The sequence below is a fragment of the Myotis lucifugus genome, unplaced genomic scaffold (genome assembly GCF_000147115.1).
Source record: "Myotis lucifugus unplaced genomic scaffold, Myoluc2.0 scaffold_81, whole genome shotgun sequence".
NCBI classification, from domain to species: Eukaryota; Metazoa; Chordata; class Mammalia; order Chiroptera; family Vespertilionidae; genus Myotis; species Myotis lucifugus.
Genome location: NW_005871129.1, coordinates 2,336,581 through 2,362,373, shown reverse-complemented (window position 1 = coordinate 2,362,373; position 25,793 = coordinate 2,336,581). Strand labels below are relative to the sequence as shown.

Here is a 25,793-nt window from a genome sequence, read left to right as displayed (position 1 = left end):
GCTTCAGGTAGTGTTGATGGAGGTTGTGGTGTTTGGAGCTTGTTCTGTCCCCTGTTGTCTTTAATAACAATCATTAAGATAGTAAAAAATCCATGCTTGAATATTTTTAGGGTGGATATACTTTCAGAAGGCTTATCAAGTGCCATATTAGAAGGTGCTAAATGACTAAGAGAGAACTTGCTAAAGTTACACAAAATAAAGGTGTGATGGATCAGATGGGAACAGTTTAAAAAGACCTGAAATTTCTGGTTTTCTTAATGAAGATAGAAAATCCACCACAAGAAATAAACATAGTATTTGCAGCACACATCATTGGTATTATTTGTATTTTATTATTTGGTAGATCTGACTTTTATTTCACAAGCTCTCAGCCCTAATTTAAATTTAAATTTGGATTTAAATCTGGAAATTTAGATTTGAAAAGCAAGGTTAACTGATAGTGCAAGTAAGAATAATGCCAAGAGTTCTTATATAGTAAAGAGAAATTAGTATAGCTGTCACCCAAAATCCTGGGATTAATTAATTAAATATAGTACACATTCAATTCACAGAAAATATTTATTCAACAACTACTACATGAAAGGGGATATAGAAAGAAATAAAAATGCATAGTGCCCAATTCATAATGGATTTTATATTCCAGTTGAAATATACTTGAAAAACTAATAGTAGATAGTCTAGTGCTTGCATTATAAATTGTCAGTGTGATACAGAAGCATATAGGATGAAATTATTGAATCTGGTCAGCAAGTGTTCCATAGAGCAGGTGGCATCTGACTAGGATTTAAAGTGAGAATTATATGTCACTAGATTTTAGAAAAAAATTAATGTAGTTACATCTCATTCATATAATCAAGAATGACCAATTAATTTTACCAAGGGAGCAATATGATCAGATTGGTGTATTGGGGAGGGGGGCTATTTATTGGATGAATCTGCAGAGTTCCAAAAAGACAATTAGGGGAAGAATAGTGGAGAAATAAAAGAGAGCTTCAAAAGGCATTCCAGAGTCTTCACAGTCAATCAATTGGGCAAAAAAAACTTTTCCTCTGTGTTCCCAACAGTGTAGATTACCTTTGTTTGCATTGTCAGGAGGTGTTCAGTGAGTCATTTAGAGATAATATGAGAGAGAAAGCAGAAAAGTTGTATTGAGTAGTAATAAGGCCGTGAGGATAAGCCATCTTTTATGGATGTGTCATGTGAGAGAGTAAAAGATGCAGAAGGCTCAATGAATAAGAAAAACATGAGGCCCAGTCTGCGTCTGCGTGGCTCAGTGGTTGAGCCTTAACCTATGAACCACAGGTCACTGTTCAATTCCTGTCAGGGCACTTGCCTGGGTTGTGGGCTCCATCCCCAGTAGGGGACATGCAGGAGGCAGCTGATCAATGATTCTTTCTCATCATTGATGTTTCCATCTCTCTCTCCCTTTCCCTTCCTCTCTGAAATCAATAAAAATATATTTAAAAAAGAAACAAAAAAGAAAAGAAAAACATGAGACTCACTCATGAACTTCATATGAGAAGTTGGTTCACCTCTTTACATCTTAGATTCCTTATCTCTCCACTATAGCTTTGGAATATTTTTAAGGAAGAGTCTGTGGAAATATATAGAATGTGAAAAAAGCAACCTAAGCAAAAAAGAGTCTGCAGATTGGAGTGTGTGTTTGGGGATGGAAACAATTTCTTCAGCTGAAGACTGATAGGAATCAGATGAGGGGCTGAAGCACTCTCACACCTCTCCCAGTAAGGGGCAGTGAAGTCAGTGACCAATGTTCTCACGTAAATTTAAGAGAGTGCCTCACTGACACCAGGCAGCTTAATGTGGTGTAGAGCCCTGCACTTGGGTCCAGGCCCAAATTTGCCACTTAGAAGCTTCAAGTCCTTGGGTCTGGCTGGACCTCACAACTTTTAATCTATGGAAAAAAAGGATCAGCTGGGTAACTGATTTCCAAATACTATTTCAATGATAATTAGTGATTTTTTTATTGTTTTTTTTATATATATTCTTAAGGGCCTTTGAACTGCTGGGGAAAGATAAAAAAAAAATAGTTGATATTTTTACCCTCTTTTCCCACTTCCAACTTCAATCAGAAGTCATTATATATGACTTCTACATAAGTTATATTTGGACAAAAGATTCTGACTCCAATTCACAAACATATACATGTGCACACTGTATTAAACTGCACAGTTAAAAACTATTTGCTTAGATGAATTCTTCAATCTCTTTCAAAGTATGCTGTGCCTTTATCATTCCAAACTGTTTTACCTCTGTTGTCTAGAATATGGTGAGGCAACATTCTGAGTGAGAGTTTAGGTTGTGGAAGAGGTTTGAGAGGATAAATTGATTTGGCATTAGTTATAGGTGAGGGCTTGTAAGACATCTTTTTATTTTTGGTGATTAATTAAAAAATTGGTTTTGATGAATGGAAGAAAGGCCCAAAGTAAAACATGGACTTCACAACTAACTGTGGTAATTAGATATGTATGAGCTTATTTAAGAAAAAAATATGAAACAAAGAAAACATATCTAATGAGATGGTGGAAAAAAGAAGATATCATAGAGAAAATGGTAAAAGAGTGCTCAATGAAAATTTAAAAAAAAAAGAAGAGCTCCTCAATTTTGTGGAAAAGAGGGATATTCAGTTGAAAACTTGCTGTGTTTATAATGCCTTTAGGACCTTCAGTACTTTCCCATCAGCATGAAGAGGTATATATTTGTCCTAGATATTTTAATATTGATGCATGGATTTTGATAATGGACATGAGCTCTTCATTTCCTTCAACTGAAAGGATTGACAATTGAAGGAGTGTGGGAAGGAGGGTGGGAGAGAAGGAGAAAGAACAAAAGAAAATAAGAGAGAGATTTACAGAAAGAACCAATCATACTAATTTCTTTTCAAATTGATTATTTAAAGGAGCGAGAGGGAATATTTGGAACATGTTTAGATGTTCTTGTCAGTAAGTTATGCTGTTTTGAAAAGCAGAATGATATAAATATTTTCACCACTTATTTTGGGAGAAAGCATAAATGCAAAGTTTGGCTGCATTACATTAATTCCCTATTTTTTATTAATAGTTCAAATATTAATCATATTTACATATTAGAATTTTCTCACATAAAACTGAATCAATGTAGTTATGGAAATAACATTGGATTTTCAATTTTCCTTTAATTGTCATCTTTAATAACCTTTTTCCCAAAAAATATCTGAACAAAGGTTCTCCCTTACAAGTTATAGTTTAACAGTGGTTCTATTCATGTGTTAAGGATTTTCTTCACTTGGCAGTTAAACACTTTTTGAAATTCCCAGATAAAATTAAGATTAGAACAGATCAATAAGAAATAAGAAAGGATGCCCAATTCATGTTCCCTATACCCTTTATCCTTTTATAAATGCAGACAATGAGGATATGGAAACTATTTGAATATAAATGACTTGATATAGATTTCTCTAGTGTAAAAATTGGTTCCATAATTTGCATTTAAAATTATAATAACTAGCAATAGTTTACTAGAGTTAAAGAAAGACTCATAGAAATATATTCATTAAAATGAAGGATAAATGTCTCCCATCATACTTATAGTTAAGAATGGACTATAAATTAGGATTTATTATTTAACACTATAATACCAAAACTTATTCTGGATTTGTTGGCTAGAGGAGAAGACAGAGTTTTGGGAGGTGCTATTACATTTACTACTTAAGTAATTATGATAATACTTCAGATTTTTATGTTCACAGATGAAACTACCAGTCTACCATTTCAGTTGAGGAACACAGATCAATAGAAGTAGCCATGAAGACTAGAGTCATAGACTGACAGTTTGAACACCATTTTGCTCTATGTAGTAGCCGAATCTCTAGAGTCTTAGATTTTCCAGCATTAAATAGAATGATTGTTATAGGATTTAATTTATTTGTAATATATAAGTTTAATCTTACATTTTGGAATATCTTAAAGCAAAGCAATTTCTTTCAAGAGCTCTAAAATATAAATTAGAAGCACCATTACAGTGCAAATTTTGCTTTTAAATGAATAGATCTTAATATAAAAAGGGCCTTATTAATTTTCATAGACAATTTTTCATCCTTCATTGTGGGATTTCAATGAGGTTAAGAAAGAGATTAAGTATATTTAGAAAATCATTACAGTTAGAATTTTTCTGGCATAGTTTGGGATATTTATGAATTCTGAATATCTAGTTTTAAATAAAAGATTATTTGACAAATCCCCAAATTCCTACTTTGTAAGATATTTTAAAATGATTTATAAATGCCTCAATTATTGACATAGTTTTTAAGTATTGAAGATACTTATAGATTACCTAGTACCTTTTATTTTATAGAAAGGGAAGTGGGCCCAAAAGCTTAGATACTTGTTTATTTCCTACTCGGGGCCCAATGCACAAAAATTCATGCAAGAGTAGGCCTTCCTTCCCCTGGCTGCTGGCACTGGCTTCCCTCCTCCAGCCACCAGCAGGCACCTGGGACCCAGCTGGCTTCCCTCCGGCCCCAGCTTCGTCAGGAAGGATGTCTGGAATGACTTCTGGTCTAATTAGCATATTACCCTTTTATTATTAAGATAGCTACATCCTGACTTAAGCTTAGAATCTCAGATTTCAAATCGAATATGAGATTTTGCAGAATGCTGTAAAATGCTATACCATCTTATATTAAATGGATATTTCCCTTTACTATCTCAGGTGATTCTGATATTCAGTTATACCTTTCAACAATGGCCTTAAATGAAAAAAAAATCACTATAAGCAGGTGTTAAAATACTCTAAAAAGGATTCAGGTAACATTATGGCTGAATCATGTGACCACATTCTCTTTTGATGAGGCACAACACTCTCTCCTACTCCAAGAGCAGCACTTCAAAGAGCTTTAGTATATTCAGACCCTTTTGCCAGTCACATACCCCATTCATGAAAGTGGGCAAGGCCTTATTTACCCTAATCTCATAAAGGCACATAACTTGAACAGCATTCATTTCATCAAAGTTAAGCTAGATTAAAAATCCTTTAGTGCAGCTCAATATAACAATAATTGTTTTGTCCTAGCTTCCTAAGCAGAGTGGACCCACGGTTTGAGTCTTTAAAATGCTACCTGACCAGTGAAGCCTGGGTGGCAGTTGGTTGGCGTGTCACCTGTACACTGGCAGGTGGCTGGTTCAATTCCAGGTCAGGGTACTTACCTAAATTGCAGATACGATTCGGTCTGGAGGGGCCTATGGGTCTCTCTCTCTCTCTCTCTCTCTCTCTCTCTCTCTCTCTCTCCTCTCTCTTTCCCTCCCTCTCTAAAATCAATGAAAATCATGTCCTCAGGTGAGGATTTAAAAAAAATACTTTTATAGTAGCATGCCCAAAACATAGAAATGCACATGAATTATAAGCCCACAGTTTACAGAATACACACATATAACCACACCCAGTTTAAGAAACAAAGCATTACCATATGGTGAAGCATTTCAAAGTAAATTGCACACCATATACAGTAGAATTCCTATTTACATAAAAGCATAATTGAGATTTTTTTATTGTTTATTATATTCCAGTTGCTAGGCTAAACACTTTACAATTAGTACTTCATTGAATCCTTAGGACACCATTTGAAGTAGGTACATTTGTGGTAATACCCATTTTACAGATGAGAAACTTGAGCTTTAGAAAGCATAAGTAACTTTCCTAGGCCTCCTAGTTTCTAAGTAGTGAAGTGGTGTTGTACATAGGTCAATTCTGGCTGCAGAACCCAGGTCCTTTATATAAACACAACCTCTCAATGGAATGAGTTCAAGTAATGAGATTTCAGGCTCCCGAGATATACTGTGAGAAATGTAATTTGACGAGTAAACCCATTTCAGAAACCACAAATCATATTGTGGCTGCTTTCTTACCTCTTTGACTACGGAATTGGAGCCTGGGAAGTTTTGTTGGGTAAGTCAGTATGAGGCAGCTTAGGATCAGTGAAACCTTTAGAAGAGGGGACATGACAATGATTTGCAGGGAAACAATGAACTGGTTCTCCTCGCAAGTACATTACAGCTATAAATATCAGAATTTCCCAAATTTTAGAGATGATATACCAGTAAAAATGACTAGATTACGAAGCTGTGAAAGTAGAAGCATATCACTGCACTTTAAAAGGAGGTTATATGCACAATATGAAATAGACTGGGAATTTACATATGTGAAGTAACAATGACAAAATGACAAGCAGTTCAAATGTCTGCATCTGAAATGCATTTAATATGAATTACAGTCCACTATAAATGAAAGATAAGGTCACTTTTGCCAAGTTTGTATAAATAATATTTGTAAACAAAATATATTTAGTCAACATTTAAACAGATATATCATTGCTTAGGAATAAAATGCAATGTAAAACCATATTAATAAAATGGTACCAAACTCCATTCACATTAGCTCAGAATGACTCAGAATGAGTGATGTATCATTCCGATCAATGGCATTATGTGAGTTTTTATGTGGTTTTAAAATTAGGCCCATATTTTTACTTCAGCAGACTGGCGGATTGGATTATGAAATGCAGTCACACATTGGTAGAATATTTGTTAAATAAGCCCTCATGTATTAGAAGAAATCCCTCCTCTTATTTTTTTAATTGACCAGTTATCTACTAACAAATCTGTTAATTGAAACTCATTTGCTCTAAAGAACATGTGCCCCTGACTTGTCGATGGAACATTGTGTTCACTGGTTGTTTCATTTTGCTCTTGACAAAGCATGAAAGAGCCAGCTTCATTTTATGTCAGAATGTTTATTAAAATGGTGGTGGTGTCAGTTCCCACAGGCTAAGGCACATCCAGTGATACATAATCAGTGGTGTAATTAGGGAATTTGTAAACCACAGACATTGTCCAGTGATCATTTATAAGAGGCCTAACCATGTCACATAGATTGTACAAGGAGACAAATGGCCTTTTTATTATAGAAGTAAATTGATTTCTCTAGCCATTCTGCATTGAAGAGTTTACCACTGTGACCACAGTTGCTCTAGAAAGTAAAATAATTTGTGCATTTCTTTAAAGCACTTTTCATTGGCTATGCTTTCATAATGCATTTGATACATAATTTATAACTTATCCTCCTTTTAATTTAGAATCCCTTCATCTACAAGAAAGCAATCACATAATTAACATGATCCGACAGCTCCTTTTAACTTACTGATCCATGGTTTTCCTGGCAATGCCTGACCTTTGTGAAAATGAATAGCATTGACATTCGCCATCCTCACACAGGAGGAATAGATGTATTTAGGAATGCCTAAGCCTTACTACTTCATAGAAATAGCACGAGAGCTGGGATACCTGTATTATGTGCCATTTTATGATAATATCCAAACTCACCAGCCCAATTATTACTTCTATGGCAAAAATCTGCAGCCTCTTTCCTTTCATGGCATTGGGGGATACCTCAGACTATTCAGATTAAAAAGGTTCATTCCTATCCTTTCCAAAATATTATATTCTTTGAATAGTTTCCTCATCTGAAATGCATATGTGTCTCTAAGACAACAGACAATGGCAATGAAATTTATTTATATATGTAAATATATATTATGTTATTTATAAAATATTTCTTTGGCTTATACGTATCCATGCTCAGTACTTGAGACATCACAGGTATGAATAGAACAAAATCTTTGCCCTCATATAGAAATATATGTAAAACAAAAAAATACAATTCTTGATATACTGATAAAAAGCATTGATAAGAAAGAAAACATAAGCCCTCACTGGTTTGGCTCAGTAGATAGAGCCTCGGCCTTCGGACTCAAGGGTCCCAGGTTCGATTCCGGTCAAGGGTATGTACCTTGGTTGCGGGCACATCCCCAGTAAGGAGTGTGCAGGAGGCAGCTGATTGATGTTTCTCTCTCATCAATGCTTCTAACTCTCTATTCCTCTCCCTTCCTCTCTGTAAAAAAATCAATAAAAAATATATTTAAAAAAGAAAGAAAACATAATAAGTAACATATAACTACATGCTAGACCTTATGCTCAAGATGTTATGTATATTATTCTATTTAACGCTAAAAATATCTGAGGTAGTTACAATTATACTCACTTAAAGTGAGAGATATAGGATGGTCACACAGCCAGTAGGTGGTGGAGCTATGATCTGAATCTAGGCTAACTGACCTGAGCCTTGCTTTTTACCAGTGTATTACGCAACTGAAAATATTATACAATATACAGTACATTCTAATGTGCATTGTACCATTTTGTCTTTAAATTCTCATTCTTTATTACTGGCAGATGAGAAACCAGATTAAGATAATCCAAGATTGCATAGTTAGTAAGTAGATTGGGTCCTCAGTCCATGTCAAACTTCTAATCTTGTACACCTACAACCTTTCCAAATTCTTCATATCTATTTTTTGTAAAGAAAGGCCTCTGATTTAACAATGATCATGATCATTTACTGAGAATTGCCCCTATTTATCAGTTTTCATAATGTATAATATAATATTTGAAGGTAGTAAATGCCCTAATTTATCTCTCTTGTCCCCAATTTTAAACATATTTTCCTATTGAAGGGGCTCAAAAAAATGTGTTAAAATAAATAGGTATTAGTTGTAGCGTAGGAGTAAGTTTTCATATATGTGGTCCTTCGGTTTTTACTTTCAGAGTGTTTCCTATTACTTCAAGGGATAATGCATTGATAACACATAAAAATGTATTTAGATCAATCATGGCACCATTTTTTAGAGTGAGTAGTCAAGGACACAAATATGTAATAGACTATAAGAATTGCAGGAATTCGGGAATCTTTGAACTAACTTTTAAGTTATGGGACTATTTCCTGCTTATAATTTTTATTTTATATAATACTAGAGGCCCAGAGCATGAAATTCATGCACGGGGGGAAGGAAGGGTTTCCTCAGCCCAGCCTGCACCCTCCCCAATCTGGGACCCCTTGGGGGATGTCCGACTACAGTCCTGGACCGCTGGCTTCTAATCACTCACCTGCCTGCCTGCCTATTCACCCCTAACTGCCCCCTGCTGCAGGCCAGGTTGCCCCCAACTGCCCCCTCCCTGTCGGCCTGGTCACTCCTAACTGCCCCCCCACTGGCCTGATCACCCATTACTGCCCCCCCTCCACCAACCTGGTCACCCGCAACTGCCCCCCCTGCCAGCCTGGTTTCCCCACACAGCCTGCTGTTCAGTCATTTGGTCATCCCTCATTAACTCCCCTGCCAGCCTGGTCGCCCCACGCAGCCTGCTTGTTCAGTCATTTGGTCGTTCCTCACTAACCCTCCTGCTGGCCTGGTCACCCCACGCAGCTGCTTGTTCAGTTGTTTGGTTGTCCCTCACTAACCCCCCTGTGGGCCTGGTCATAGGCAGCCATCTTGTGAGGGCATGAGGGTCAATTTGCATATTACCTCTTTATTATATAGGATGCTGTTTAGGAAGCAGTATTTAGCTTTAAAGGTAAAATTCTTAATCAATTGCTTATACTCAAAAACCATTGTTTTCCAGCTTAACTCTGCATTATCTAAAAAACATACCAAACGTGAAATGGAACTTGATTAACCGCAAAGTTGAGGAATCGATACCCTATTTTTCAAAAATGATTATATATTATCCCTTCATCAAATGACCTACTAATATCTTAGTAATTAAATAGCTTATCATCTTATTTAAAATTTTAACTATTATAATACCTCCATTCTTATTATAGAAAAAAAAGCAAGTGCTTGTTTTGCAATTTATATTTCTTCCAGAAATCTCAGTCCAGTTCAGATTCCTAGCTTGCTAAAATTTTAATGTAATTTGAGTCACTAGCAAGCTAAACTACTTGCTCATGTTTTTTGTTTGTTTGTTTTTTAATTTAATTGTTTAAAAATAAGTTTCCACATATAAGTAAGCTTTATATGCTTAATCAGTGACCATCATTCATTTATGTATTTCAGTCCATGACAGACATATACAATAAGTCAGCTTAAAAACAGAAAAATGCGTGCTTTCATATCTTTTCCCAAAAAGTTTAGTAGAAAATCCCCTTGTTAATAAAAATTTATTTTAATCATTTAAAAAACATCTTATTATAAACTTCAGTTAGAAAACTAACTAATGTAAAGATCATAACAATTCAAGATACTTGAAAAATAAACTTAACCAAATGCTACACAAACAGCCTTAGCCTAAGGTCCATTCACTGATCTGCTTATGAGGCAGCAAGATCCGAGCCATGTTTATTTGTAGCTGGCTTTGTCGCTTGTGTAGCAGGGAAAATATGAATGCCACTCAGAGAATGAGTTTCTATTTTGTCCTGTCATCTTACACTTTGTGTTGTGTTGAAACCCTCAGAGACTATTCTTGTACCATAGCAACACCTGCTGGGAGAGGGTAGTTGAAGCATCAGCAACTGTTGCCTGCCAAACCTGTTCTCCTGACTGAATGGCACTGCACGTCCTCCATCTTCCAATGCTGAACCCTCCAGAGTTGCTACACGCCAGGATTCTGTCTCTCCCCATATGTTTCAAATAACTAACAATGCCGTTGTAATAAGATTTTCCACAACTCTTTAAAAAATAAGCATTGTGTATGTATGCATACTTGCATGTACATTTCCCCTGAGAATTTCCAAAGGCAAATGCCATATTTTAAACACACCTTTGTTTTTAAACATGCTTTCTTTCTGCTCTATTGCTAGATTTATAAAACATTGTCAACCTTGTTTTATTAGCCCCTCTTGATTTATTGTAGGTGAAACAGTAAAAAAACAATAATAAAAGTATTTCAGTGCAAAAAAAGAGCACTTTTTATTTACAGAATATAATAAGAGATCTTTTTATGCTTGTTCATATCATGGACAGAAATATCAGGTTTACCATCTGGTGTGAGGAGGTTTTAAAATAAGTGCTTGTTTCCTGTATAATTTAGCCACAAGACTAGGTAATATAAGCCTTAGAATATGGGTCCACGTGGACATTCTGTTGTAGAGATTTTTCTTTACTGAAAATAAGGGAAAGCTATAGAATGGGAAAATTACTCAGGACTACTAAATATTTCATAATATTTTACCTCCTTGTATCATTCCTATGACTAAATTAAAATCTAGTAGAAATACTAACTTACAAAAATTTATTTTGGGTGAGTTTTTTTGTTTGTTTAAGCTTGACTTTAAAGGGTGTTGATCTTTTTTTTGCCTTTTATTTGACTTTTAATTTCTTTATTAAGGTATTACATATGTGTCCTTATGCCCCCATTACCCCCCTCCTCATGCCCTCAACCCCTGTTGTCTGTGTTCATTGGTTAGGCTTATATGCATGCATACAAGTCCTTTGGTTGATCTCTCCCCCTTACCCACACCCTCGCCTACCTTCCCTCAGGGGATTGACGTTCTGATCGATGATTCTCTGTCTCTGGATCTGTTTTTGTTCATCAGTTTATGTTGTTCATTATATTCCATAAATGAGTGAGATCATGTGATATTTATCTTTCTCTGACTGGCTTATTTCACTTAGCATAATGCTCTCCAGTTCCATCCATGCTGTTGCAAATAGTAATAACTCCTTTTCACTGCAGCGTAGTATTCCATTGTGTAGATGTACCACCGTTTTTTAATCCACTCATCTGCTGATGGGCACTTAGGCTGTTTCCAAATCTTAGCTATGGTGAAATGTGCTGCTATGAACACAGGGGTGCATATATCCTTTCTGATTGGTGTTTCTATTTCATGGGATATATTCCTAGTAGTGGGATCACTGGGTCAAATGGGAGTTCCATTTTTAACTTTTTGAAGAAACTCCATACTGTTCTCCACAGTGGCTGCACCAGTCTGCATTCCCACCAGCAGTGCCCAAGGGTTCCTTTTTCTCCACATCCTCTCCAGCACTTGTCGTTTGTTGATTTGTTGATGATAGCCATTCTGATAGGTGTGAGATGGTACCACATTGTCGTTTTGATTTGCATCTCTCGGATGATTAGTAACTTTGAGCATGTTTTCATATCTCCCTTTGCCTTCCTCCTGTCTTCTTTCGAAAAGTATCTATTTAGGTCCATTGCCCATTTTTTGATTAGGTTATCTTCCTTTTGTTTTTTTTTTTGTTTGTTTGTTTTTTAATATATTTTATTGATTTTTTACAGAGAAGAAGGAAGAGGGACAGAGAGTCAGAAACATCGATGAGAGAGATCGATCAGCTGCCTCCTGCACACCCCCCACTGGGGACGCGCCCGCAACCAAGGTACATGCCCTTGACCGGAATCGAACCTGGGACCCTTGAGTCCGCAGGCCGACGCTCTATCCACTGAGCCAAACCGGTTCGGCAATCTTCCTTTTGTTAAGTTGTATGAGTTCCCTGTAAATGTTGGAGATTAAATCCTTATTGTGATAACAATGGCAAATATGTTCTCCCATGCAGTGGGCTTTCTTGTTGTTTTGCTGATGGTTTCTTTTGCTGTGCAGAAGCTTTTTATTTTGATGCAGTCCCATTTGTTTATTTTCTCTTTAGTTTCCATTGCCCTAGGAGCAGTATCAGTGAAGAAATTGCTTTGTCATATGCCTGAGATTTTGCTACCTGTGGATTCCTCTAGTAATTTTATGTTTTCCCATCTTATGTTTAAGTCCTTTATCCATTTTGAGTTTATTTTTGTGTATGGTGTAAGTTGGTGGTCTAGTTTCATTTTTTTTTTTGCATGTATCTGTCCAATTTTTCCAACACCATTTGTTGAAGAGGCTGCCTTGACTCCATTGTATGTTCATGCCTCCTTTGTCGAATATTAATTGAGCATAGTGGTTTGGGTCGATTTCTGGGTCTCTATTCTACCCCTTTGGTCTATATGTCTGGTCTTGTGCCATTACCAGGCAGTTTTGAGAACAGTGGCTTTATAATATAGACTGATACCTAGTATTGAGATCCCTCCTACTTTGTTCTTCTTTCTCAGGATTGCTGCAGCTATTCGGGGTCTTTTTTTATTCCAGATGAATTTTTGGAAAGTTTGTTCTAGGTCTGTGAAATTGCCGTTGGTATTTTAATGGGGATTGCATTAAATCTATAGATTGCTTTGGGTAGTATGGACATTTTGATGTGGTTTTTAAAAAAATTAAAAAAAAAGAATTTGTATAAAAATTATTTTGAAGTTCATATAATTTATAATTAAGCCTTAAATAACCAAGAGGTGACTATTCATCAGTAGTTTTCTTACTTTGGTTGTTTAGAAACTTTGATTGATGCTCCATCAATCAATCAAAAATTTATTAAGCACCTCTAAAATACTTAAGATGTCTCATGGTGTGGGACCTACTGAGGAAATAGATAAAACCTGATGCTGGCCTCGAGACATTTTAGTTACATATGTAAGAGTGCACATGTTATATTGACATGTATAGAATAAATCAGATATGTTGTATCCAGAGACTTGAAAATGAATAAAAAATACAGAAACCAGGAAAGACCTAAGACAACAAAAGACTTAAGTTGGGCCTTAAAAATGGGCAATTATTGGATGGGCATTTTGAGGACAAAGTTACTGCTAGACAGAAGTGAGGGAGGTGAGAAGTTGTGTATGAGCTAAGTGTGTTAAGTGGACTAAACGACCTGCCAAAATTAATAAAGAGCTTTTCCTGAAGCACTGTGCTTTAATAACAGTTGACAGCTAAGCTGGAAAACAGACACTGGGATTTAGACCATCCTGTAAAATGGGGAGCTACTGAAAATATTTGAATGTTAGTAAGACAGGTTTTTAAAGAAAGAATAATTCAGAAATGGTCAGATTTTTTAGGAGAAAAAGACATTCATGAATTAAATTTCAGTAATCCACTTATAAGTAGGAAGAAAATGCAGAAGGAAATACAGCAATGCAATATATTATTATATTAACTCTGATTCAGGGAAGTTCTGCTTTTTATAAAGTAACAACATTGGGAACCTTTATTCTTTTAAGAGAAATGAGCTGTAGAGTGCTGTTGCCTTTTATCAAACATTGCTCATTTTCAGTCATGGTTTCTAAAAGGATACAAATACCAGCAACTCAATAAGTGAGGAGACTTTAGCTAGTTGGATTTCATTGTCACTTTGAATTAAGGACACTTTATCATTATGTTTTAATAGACACATAACTATTAAAAGTGGATTAAGTTTACTGGTTCAAAATATTTAGGGAATTTGGATTGGAATTATTTTGAAACTAAAGATAATTATCAGATTTGTCTTATATTTGTCAAATTATCAGATGAATAATTCTCACTGGCCACAGAGTATAACATTCTTATAAGTTTCATGTATTAACACAATTATTCCCAATCTTAGTGATGTGTTAAAATCAGCTATGAGGTACATGATGATTAGAATATTTCCAATATTGCACTGAAGAGAAATGAGTGACATTACAACAAGCAAGTTGACAATTTCACTTAACAAATGGCTTATCTTGCTTATCCCATAGTCCTTAATGAGAAGTCTCTACTCATGTGCCATTAGTAGTTGTTGCAATTATAAACTGTCAATTTCTTAACTTCCATGTAAAGTTTTGCAATTTTTCAAAACCTCAAACTCTGAATGTATTTAAGTGCATGTCTCATGCTTAGCAAAAAAGAGGTGAGAACCATTGCCTCAGACACAGAGGAAGCACTGAAGTGTGATAGAACATTTTTCCTTTAATAAAGTGTGATCTGAAATAAGCATGTTGCTAACCTTCCAGTTTCAAACAGCAAATCACCGGAAATAAAACTCACTTCACATCTATAGGTCTTGTCAGCATGAGAATCCTTGAATCAGACCTCTAGGGAAATCTATCATAAACAGACATTTTTATTGAAGTCTAATTAATTTATGCTTTAAATACAGATTATACATTCCACTCTAGACCACCCATATGTATTAGAAACTTCTAGAGGCCCGATGCATGAAATTCATGCAAGACTAGGCCTTCCTTCTCCCAGCAGCCAGCACCGGCTTCCCTCTGGCACCTGGGACCGGGCTTCCCTCAGTCTGCTAGCAGGTGCCCAGGACACGGGCTTTCCTCGCAGCCCCAGCTTAGTCCAGAAGATCGTTGGGAAGGATGTCTGGTCTAATTAGCATATTATGCTTTTGTTATTATAGATTTCTCAAAATTAAAGTGTAATTAATTCAGTGTTATACTTATTTGGGGATTCTAGAAAATGTATGTCTAGTTGTCCTTGAAGAGACAACTTTACTTATTACTTAGTTTATTATGATTTTATAATAAAATAATATATACTTTGTTTAAACTATAGTACACTATAAATATTTACATATTTTAAATCAATAAGTCGTTAGTAAGCATACTCTGATGTCTTTGCTTCAGACAACATGATATTTTCCCATAGAGTTCAGGATAGTTAGCCTTCCCCTGCATTCTTAGGAGTAAGAAAAATAAGTCATTTTCCTAGTCAAGATTAAAGATTAAATTTCCTCAATTTCCTTCTCAATGAAGAAATGAAAACATTTTCATTTTCTATATTTGCATTATTTTATGTGATACAATGGAACAGTTGATAGAAAATCAGTTTGTCCAAATTATCTATTTCTTTATGTTTGGAATAGTAAACTTTGATGTCATATGTTTTTGAAGTTTCTCTGATTATAACTTCTCCAACAGTAGCATTGCAGAAAAGAAAAATCAAAGTAAGGGTAGTCTTATTATATATCAGAAGTTGTATCCCTGTGTTTTTATCAGGAGGAATTTTTTTTCTAGCCAGTACATTATGAATAAATGTGGATCCCAAAAGGTGCAGACATTTCAAACTGTTCTACTTAATTTGATGTTTTTATTGTGAGATTCAATATTTAAAAATGCATTAATTAGAGAAAGGGCATATTAAACATATCAAAAGGAATGGCATGTTCTTGAATTGGCTCTTTTTCTGACTTTTCGTTTTTTTATTGCAGCTTATCTATCCAAATCTTTAAATGAAAAGATAAAGTAAAGGAAAACTGCAAGATCCCTTTTTTGAGTCTCTTAGCTCTCACATACAACCTCACATATCTCAAGATCTACTGCATCCAAAATCTCTACTAACAATATATTTTGCAGAAGATTCTGTTATTTGTATGGACTAATAATTATATAATTTCTACATTTTATTCTTATTTATCACATTTGTTCTAAAATGTTTATGATTTTTACCTATTATGTTTATTTCTATTACATTTATAGTTGTTTATCTTCTTACCGCCTTACCTTTCTCTCTGTTCCTACCCCGCTTCCTTCATCAATTATTTTGTGGCTTCCTGGACTGTGCCAAGTAGGAAAGCAGGCAGCAGATTTTAGAGACAGAGTAAAACACTCTGTGCTTTCAGAGATATAAACATGGGAGAAAATATAGGACAAAGCCACAAGTACAGGTTAAATGGGTCTACAATGTAATAAGTGGTCAAGCAGAGTGAACCACCACCTCAGCCTAGGGATAAGCAAACTTATCGTTGAAAGTAGTAACATTTGAACTGAATCCCAACACCTGGGGCAGGCAGGGAGTGCTAGAATGTATGCTGAACAGAGGAAAAACTGCTTATTGAAGAGCACTGAGGTTCACTGGCTGGTAAAACCACACATGTGAATGAGTGTTATAGGAGTGAGCAATTCTAGAGAAGCATTTCTCAGACATGTTGCCTAGAACACCATGTTCAGAGTGATACATTTGTGTTATTAAAAAGTGGAGTTTTCATCAGATGAGCACTGAAAAACAGGTTGTATTAACATTTCAATGCAAATATGTTATATGCTTTGTATATATTATAAAAGAATGAAAATATAGGAAATATTCAGAGAAAATTAATTATCAATAATCTCACACTCAGAGAGAGCCACTGTTAGTATTTTGCAGTATTTCTTTCTGGGCTTCCTTTTCCTCTAGATTTTTCCTCTTCTCTGAATCTGGGCCCAATTTCTTGCTGTCTTATTTTGTACATTTGCTGTGAAAATTTTTGCTGAGTTCTTTTTATGTGCAAAATAGAGTGCTGAATGCTGACAATATAAAGAAGAATCATACTAGTATATACACTCCCCTTAAGAAGCTCCCTATTAATATTCATAAGCATGAGACTTTTTATATAAAAACTAGAGGCCTGGTGCATGAAATTTGTGCATGGGGGGGTGTGGGTCCCTCAGCCCGACATGCACCCTCTCCAATCTGGAAGCCCTGATGGCTTAGGCCCACTCCCCGTAGTTCTCTGCACTCTGTGGGGCCTGGCCGCTCCGCACCCACTGCCCAGAGGCTCTCCGCAGGCAGGGCGAGACACTTGCCTTGTCATCACAGTGATGACGCAAGCATCCTGCTCTGTTTGTTCTGTGTGCACGTGTGTTGCTCAGAGGCCCACTGCGGCTGGGGTGAGATGCTTGCCTTGTTGCTGCAGCGACGAAGCAAGTGTCCCGCCCTGGCTGCTCTGCACCCACTGCCCAGAGGCCCTCTGCAGCCGGGGCAGAACACTTGCCTCATCGCTGCGGCAACAAAGCAAGTGTACCACCAGGCTGCTCACGCTGCCCGCTCTAGTGGCCACACCCCCAGGACTGGGGGACTCCGGCGGGGCTGAGGGGACTGGGCGCCGCCATCTTGTGGCTATAGGTTCTGCCATCTTTGTGACAGAGTGATGGTTAATTTGCATATTACCTTTTTATTAGATAGGCTGTGACACTACTGTTTACACTGTTCAGTAACATGTTTTACTCATTTATTAATAGTTCTTATAGCTGTTCATACTATTTACTAGCTTGTTGTTTAAAAATATAAATATCTTTCTTGATAAATGTAGGTCTATTATGTCTTCATTAAAAAGATTGCATCATATTTTATTGTATGATTGTACCACTATTTACTTAACACATCCATCAGGCTGTTCTCAATGTTTTTAGTAAGCCAGGATTAGTATTAACACTCTCATTGAAGTTTGTAGTTTTCATAGTGACATGAACAAAATAGCATTTATCATAATAAAATTTATGACTGAATAACAGGAGGCCTGGAAGGATTAGACTGGTGACAGAGAGGTCAATTAGAACACTGCCACAAGAAGAGACAATGATGACTTCTACCAAGAAATCTACCTGCAGCCATGAAAAGAAATAGGCAGACATGGGACATTTTTTTGACAGAGAAAGGAAAGTGGCTGATAGGAAGTGGTGAGCAAAAAGAAATGGTAAAACAAAGAAAATGTTATGGTTTTTAATTACCAGATGATGTATGTTGATAATTACCTATCAACTAAGTCAAGCAATAAATGGTGCTTAGGTTTGGAGATTTGAAAGGCTTTTGAAGTATAAAAATACTATGCTGTAGTCATAAATTGGAAGGGTCTAGGGCAGCCGTGGGCAAACTACGGCCCTCGGCCGAATCCGGCCCGTTTGAAATGAATAAAAATAAAAAAAAAAAAGACCGTACCCTTTTATGTAATGATGTTTACTTTGAATTTATATTAGTTCACACAAACACTCCATCCATGCTTTTGTTCCGGTCCTCCGGTCCAGTTTAAGAACCCATTGTGGCCCTCGAGTCAAAAAGTTTGCCCACCCCTGGTCTAGGGCTAAAGTTGGAATTCATATTATTAACATATAAAATATATGTTTTATACGTTAACAAATGAGATCTAATGATAACAAACTAGATCTCATAACAGAAAAATATATAGTAACTAGAGGCCCAGTGCACTAATTTGTGCACAGGTGGGGTCCGTTGGTCTGACCAGCGATCACGGCCTATCGGGGGTTGGGGGTGGCGGCCAGCTGGGAGGAGGGATCATAGGAGGATGGCCGGCTGGCCCCCTGATCCAGGCCAATGGGAGAGCCAGCTGGTCAGCCGGGGGTAGGGGCCACGGGAGGTTGGCTGGCTGGGCAGATGAGCCATGGGAAGTTGGCTGTGGGAGCACACTGACCACCAGGGGGCAGCTCCTGCATTGAGCGTCTGCTCCCTGGTGGTCAGTGTGCGTCATAGTGACTGGTCGACCGGTAGTTCCAGTTGTTTTGGTCGTTCTGTCGTAACAGTTGCTTAGGCTTTTATATGCATAGATATTAAGAGGGGTTAGTATAGAATTGTAGAGAATGGAATACTTAATGTGGATATTGAGAGAAAATCGCTATACGAACTTTAGAAATCATAAACTTTCTTGGTCAAGAGAGTTGTGGAGAAAAAATTAACTCCAATTTCAAGATTTAAAAAGCCTCATGGAAGAGATAGAAAATACACTATATTTTAATTAGATTTTGCTATTTAGAAAAAACTGGGCTAATTTATGTAAAATTTGTGTTCAAGTTACCTAGATTAAAACTGAGGTTTACATTTCTGTAATTTTGATTACATAGGAAGGAAAGTTTATCTAAATAAATGAATGACAAACAAATGTTTAAAGGAAGTTTCTTAACTATTTAGCCTGATAAATTTATAAAGCATGCCTAGTCAAAGGTTTGTGTATTTTTGAATGGCTTAATGTAATAAGATCTTTGAATTAAGGCAGGAAGTGAGTACTTTCATTTAGCAGCACTTCTATATTTAAGTTTTTATTGTTTGTTTTTACAGTCAACCATTAATAACCTTGGAGCTAATAAAGTGCAAAGTCTTAGTTTCAAAAGTGAAGAAATTAATACTCAGACTGGTTAAATTTGGCCTATGTCATTTGGCTTGTTTTGGAAGAAATGAGACTCCATTAAATAATCTCTTAATTTATCACTTATTTTCATTTGTTTCACATAGATTTATCAAAAGTTATATATTGACTTGGTTTGGTAGATTTAAAAAGCAGTTTGTCTTTATATTTGGGAAATATTCTATTATAGATAGATATAAAAATACTAGAGTCTCAGTGCACCAAATTCTCACATGGGGGGGTCCCCTCAGCCCAGCCTGCACCCTCTCCAATCTGGGACCCCTATGGGGATGTCTGACTGACGGTTTAGGCCTGATCCCCAGGACAGTTGGACATCCCTCTCACAATCCTGGACCATTAGCACCTAATTGCTTACCTGCCTGCCTGCCTGATCACCCCTTACTGCCCGCCCGCCAACCTGGTCACCCCCAACTTCCCCCCTCTGCTGGCCTGGTTGCCCCTAACTGGCCCCCCCTGCTGGCCTAGTCACCCCTAACTGGTCCCCCTCCGGCCTAGTTGCCCCTCATTGCTCCCCCTGCCAGCCTAATCACCCACAACTGCCCCCCCTGCCAGACTGGTCTCCCCCAACTGCACACCCCCACCGGCCTGGTCACCTCTAACTACTCCCCTTGCCCGCCTGGTCACCCCTAACTGCCCCCCCTCCCAGCCTGGTTGCCCCTCACGGTTCCCCCGCCAGTCTGGTCGCCCCACGCAGCCTGCTGTTCAGTCGTTTGGTCGTCCCTCACTAAACCCTTGCCGGCCTGGTTGTAGGCAGCCATCTTGTGAGGGCATGAGGGTTAATTTGCATGTTACCTCTTTATTATATAGGATAAGGTATATAGGATAGATAGATAGATAGATAGATAGATAGATAGATAGATAGATATCCTATATAATAGAAGCCTAATATGCTAAGTGTCTGGTCATCCAGTCAACTGTTCAACTAATCAAAGTGTAATATGCTAATGATATGCTAAGGCTGCTCAACACCTCGCTATGATGTGCCCTGACCATCAGGGGGCAGACAGTCGACTGGTCAATCAGCCGCTATGACATGCACTGATCACAAGGGGGCAGATCCTCCAACCGGTAGGTTAGCTTGCTGCTGGGTCTAGCCGATCGGGACTGAGTACAATGGGCCAGACATGCCCTGGAGCCCTTCTGTGGTCCCTCCCTGGTTGGCCAAACTCCTGCATCCTTCCCTGGCCCCAATTGTGCACCAGTGGGGTCTCTTGGCCTGGCCTGCACCCTCTCGCAATCTGGGACCCCTCTGGGAATGTTGGAGAACCAGTTTTGCCCGATCCTGCACACCAAGCCAAGGGACCCCACTGTGCATGAATTCATGCACCGGGCCTCTAGTATAATATAAAATAGATAAGGTAATTTGCAAAATATGTGTCAAGTTCACTCTCACATTTCCACCTTCTCATTTTTTATTGATCCTGGACTAGTGATCAAGAGATGGGCAGGGAAAATTAGTCTAATTTGTCCATAGGAGCAGAGCAGTTGTGAACAGGAGTCCAGTGCTAACCCAAATTATTCATTTCAGACACCATAGCTTACTGGAACCTGCTTCAAGTGTCAGGTGTCTACACTGTTCACTTGTCATAAGTTGGCCTCAGCTTGAATTTTATTCAAACAAAGTACTCATCTTCTCTTATATTCAGTGTTTTTATTTGTTAAATGTTCATATGAAATATTTGATTCTTAGAATTATTAAAGGAATTAACTGAAAATGTAAAATCCCTAATGTGTCTATTACAAAGTAGGAACATCATTAATGTTAAATGCTGATGATATTGTTATTATCCTTTGTGGTTTCTCATGCAGGGTGAGTAAACATTGAGGCTTCTTTTTGATCCTATTGTTAGAAGATGCTGCTTAGAATTGCATCATTCCCTTTTGGTTTATTTCTAAAGGAATAAGTTAACAAAATTACTTAATTGTTTACATTAAATTTATTAAATTAATTTATTAAATTAAATTATTTAATCATATATTATTTTAAATGCAACCATATTTAAACATATGTTTGTTAATGGCAATTCTTAGACTGTATATATCTATTATAAGAAGGTCATGGTTAATGTTTTAATGTTCCATATTTTCTGATTTCCATTATTTAACTACTTTTTTCTTTTACTTTTTTAAGATAAGAAGTAAATGAAGGAATTAAATGAAAAATTATACACAAAGATACTTAAATAGCAAGATAATTAATTCTCATATCACTTTTGACTTGAATTTATTTTTTTTCTGTGTGAGAAAAACATTTCCATATTAGTTGAAAGATAATTTTAAAATTATGTTTGTTTTTGTTCCTGGGCATTGGAGCACAGTGATGCTAGAAGGGAGAATAAAACCTTTGCCTTTTTACCCAAATGCAATTCTCTCCAAAGGAAGCATATTGCATTTATCAGAAGGATAGAATTATTCATAAATTTCTGTTTATTTTTATTCTGGCATTTAATTTAGCCCATGCTTTTTGATAGATGTTCTATTGCATGAATACATTTGAATGCATATACATTGTAAAAGTCTTCCAATGGAACAGGTGATTTTATTTGTGAGAAAACTCCTTAGGTAGTATTTGCCTCTTGTTGTTCATGTTGTGTCCTAAATCATAACATATTTATCCTAGTGCAATAAAGTTAAGTTTCAGTAAAATCAACCTAATTTTCTCAGAAATATCTTCAGTAAAATTAGAAATTAGCTTAACTTCAAAAAATTACAATTCTTATATTATTGAAATATACTTTTGAAAATATACTTAAAATTAATATTACAGAAATAGTGGCAACAGTGTGACAAACTACAGTGATCTCAAAATGTCTTAAAGAGAAAATATATGGAAAAATTCAAATCTCAAAAATATTAGAAATTCAACAGAGAAAAATACAATGGATTCTCAGTGTGGTATTGTAGTGAGTTGTTCCATCTAATGTCCTTAAGGGAAAAAGCAAACCTTAAACCTTAGCAATTTGGCAAGGTTTTCTAAACCAGTCAAAACTTCTAATTGTATGACAAAGGTGCTTCTTTTCCCTTTCCTACTACTTGTGCTTACTGTGCCTGCTAATCTACAATATCACATACCCTTTCTTATACCATCCTTGGGTAAGAGATAACAGCATAGGAAGCAGAAAACTGAAAAAACTGAACCCTCAGAAGGCAGGATCATTCTTTTGTGAAATGCAAATATTAAATGCCCAATTAATGGCTGATAATGACAAATCATTGAATAAATGTTTCTCATGTTGACCATTTTAAGCCTAACTTAATGCTTTATTTATTTTGCTAATGTTGGAAGACCTCACTCAAGAGAGTTCTATAAAAACAAATCAGAATAATTTCAACTGATGATATTTACCACCTATACCAAAGGTTTCTATAATTTTTGTCATCTGAATTGTCACACATCTCCAACCAGCAGAAATTGTTTTCTTATGATTTTCTGTGTTTGAATATGCTTTACCAGTTTATACTAACATTGAAAAATTTTCTTTTTCCCATTTCAAGTTCCACCCAATCTGACTGTTCCACAGGAAAAATCACCTTTGGTCACCAGAGAAGGAGACACAATAGAACTACAGTGTCAAGTAACTGGAAAACCTAAACCCATCATCCTTTGGTCTAGAGCGGATAAAGAAGTTGCAATGCCTGATGGGTCAATGCAAATGGAGAGTTATGATGGAACACTGAGGATTGTGAATGTATCTAGGGAAATGTCAGGAATGTACAGATGTCAGACCAGCCAATACAATGGATTTAATGTGAAACCAAGAGAAGCTTTGGTGCAGCTCATTGTTCAGTGTAAGTACATTTTTTTCTATGTGTTTCTATTGGGAGGCAAGGGAACAACTGTTATAATCTTCTCGTAGCAAAAATGCGGTGATTTTTGGAATTGGTTCAAGATAAAATATTTATACATTATTGCTACCTAATTTAAACTATAATTTTTGTTAAATCTGCCTATTACCTGAGCTACTACACACTAATACTAGTAGATGAGAATTGTATTAGTGTGTATGTGTGTGTGTGGTGATTATAATGATTTTATGTGGTTGGTTAATGCCAAAAAAAATCAACAAACCTAAAAGTTAAAAACTGGCCATGCTTAATGAAATGAAGACTGGAAGTAATTGCTAATTCAAATTATAATACTCTTTTGTTTTCTCAGTTCATGTTTCTACTTCAGGTAATTGTGTGCTCTTTGCCCAAATTATTCACTTATTTCAAGGCATCCGTTTGTTTAAATTTTGCAGACCTCATCACTGAAATGCTATGTTTGCATATCTGAAGTCGTAAGAGTAGATTGCATAATTATCTAGTAATATTGAGATAATTCAGGCAGATATTTTGTGGTGAATTTTTACTTGCCTTTCTTTACAGGTATTTAACTGTGTGATTTGAATCATAGATTTTTAACTATTTTTTTATTGAAATCACTCTAACAGTTCTAGCAAAAATATTATAGACTTTGTGTGCTTTGTATTTGCTTTCAGTATTAAAGTTCCTAAATTCATAAATTTTAAAAGTTTAATGATGTCCAACTGGTATTGGATTATTAGAGGATGGCCTGATAATTTTGATGGCAAGTGGTGTGGATAATGCTGAAAGAGAAAAAGCAAATTGAACACAGTCTGTTCAAACTCCAGTAGTGCTGCTGTAAATTTTAATTGATGAACTATTTGTTAAGTACATGGTGGCAAAGTCCTCAAGAAAATAATGAATTGGATGAAATTGCACACTTCAATAAATAACAATGTTGGTTTCTTTCTGTGGTTCTTCTGTAACTCAGAAAATGAAAAAAAAAAGAAATTAGTCCAAATATGTCCATTTTTATATTAGACTTAAGGGCATTGACAAATTGAATGAACTGACTTTAAATTTAAAAGAATAATTGAAATATGTTTTGGACTGATAGCAGCAAATGCATTTATGTATGAGGTAGGTGAGTGGCATATGAGGAGCAAGGTTCTAAAGCTGCCTAAACATTCCTATTGATTACTATTTTTTTCTCCAAATATTGCAGCTTTTAAATGGCAGGTTTCATTTAGCAAATCACTACTCCTTTTTACTGGCTGGCCTTTATACTTATGCAATAAGTTCATGGATAGGAGAAAAAGAATTATAAAAAACTGTGGTACATCGTCACAATGGAATACTATGCCGCTATTAAAAAGAAGGAACTTTTACCACTTGCAACAGTATGGATGGAACTGGAGAGCATATGCTAAGCGAAATAAGCCAGTTGGAGAAAGATAAATATCACATGATCTCACTCATATGTGGGATATAATGATCAACATAATTTAATGAACAAGAATAGATCGATCTAGAGACAAATGGTCAGAGGGCGGGGGTTAGAGAGCAACCAAAGGACTTGTATGCATGCATATTAGCATAACCAATGGACACAGACACTGGGGCGGTGGGGGCTTGCCCGGGCTGGGAAAGGATGGGGGAGGGGGTCAATTGGGGTAAAAGGAGACATATATAAAACTTTAGACAATAAAAAAAAACGAGAGAGAAAGAAACCTTGCCTTAGTTATCCAAAAATAAGTCACCCCCTCAAGTGACCAGAGAGAAATGGATAGAATTTGGGAAACTTTATTCTTCTTGGTAATCACAGGATTCTGTGCTCCCTCCAGAGTTATGCAGAACACTTCAATGTTCCTAAAGCTATTAGGGCAATTAGTTTTCACTCTGCTCACACCTCTCTGGGAAAGCACTGACAGAAATAAAAGCTGTGGAACCCAGTGGCTCTGGGGAATTTTGAATTAAAGGTTCAAGAACCAGGATCTCTAATCTCCATAGAATATACAAATGCCCCAAATTATATTGGTAAGTTAAATTTCCTTTTTTTTCTTCTTCCTCTTAGTAAGTTCCATGGAAAATGTTAAGTTAAGCTCAAGATTTTAAAGTTCAATAGAAGAAGACAATATATACTGGCACAATTGTCTCTAGTGTCACAGGGATGTAATTGACTGAAAGACATCAATAGACAAAGTCTATTTCATTTAATGTAGGTAATAGGATCTGTATCCTAATAGATAGGTAGATATAGATAGATGATAGATGATAGATAGATAGATAGATAGATAGATAGATGATACATAGATATAGTTATAGATATAGATAGATATGTATCCTAATAGATAGATAGATAGATAGGTAGATAGATAGATATTATATAAATAATGGAATAGTCCATTTAGTTTTGTGT

The 25,793-nt window shown here is 36.3% G+C and overlaps 1 protein-coding gene across 2 annotated transcripts in view; it reads left to right on the top strand.

Moving 5' to 3' along the window:
- Window positions 1-25,793, top strand: part of MDGA2 (MAM domain containing glycosylphosphatidylinositol anchor 2) — a 905,340-nt gene that overhangs the window by 666,732 nt on the left and 212,815 nt on the right. For both annotated transcript variants that reach the window (XM_006090751.3, XM_006090753.2), the window contains one exon: window positions 23,084-23,377. In XM_006090751.3, coding sequence (XP_006090813.1) covers window positions 23,084-23,377 — 294 coding nt within the window. The remainder of the gene's footprint in view (window positions 1-23,083; window positions 23,378-25,793) is intronic.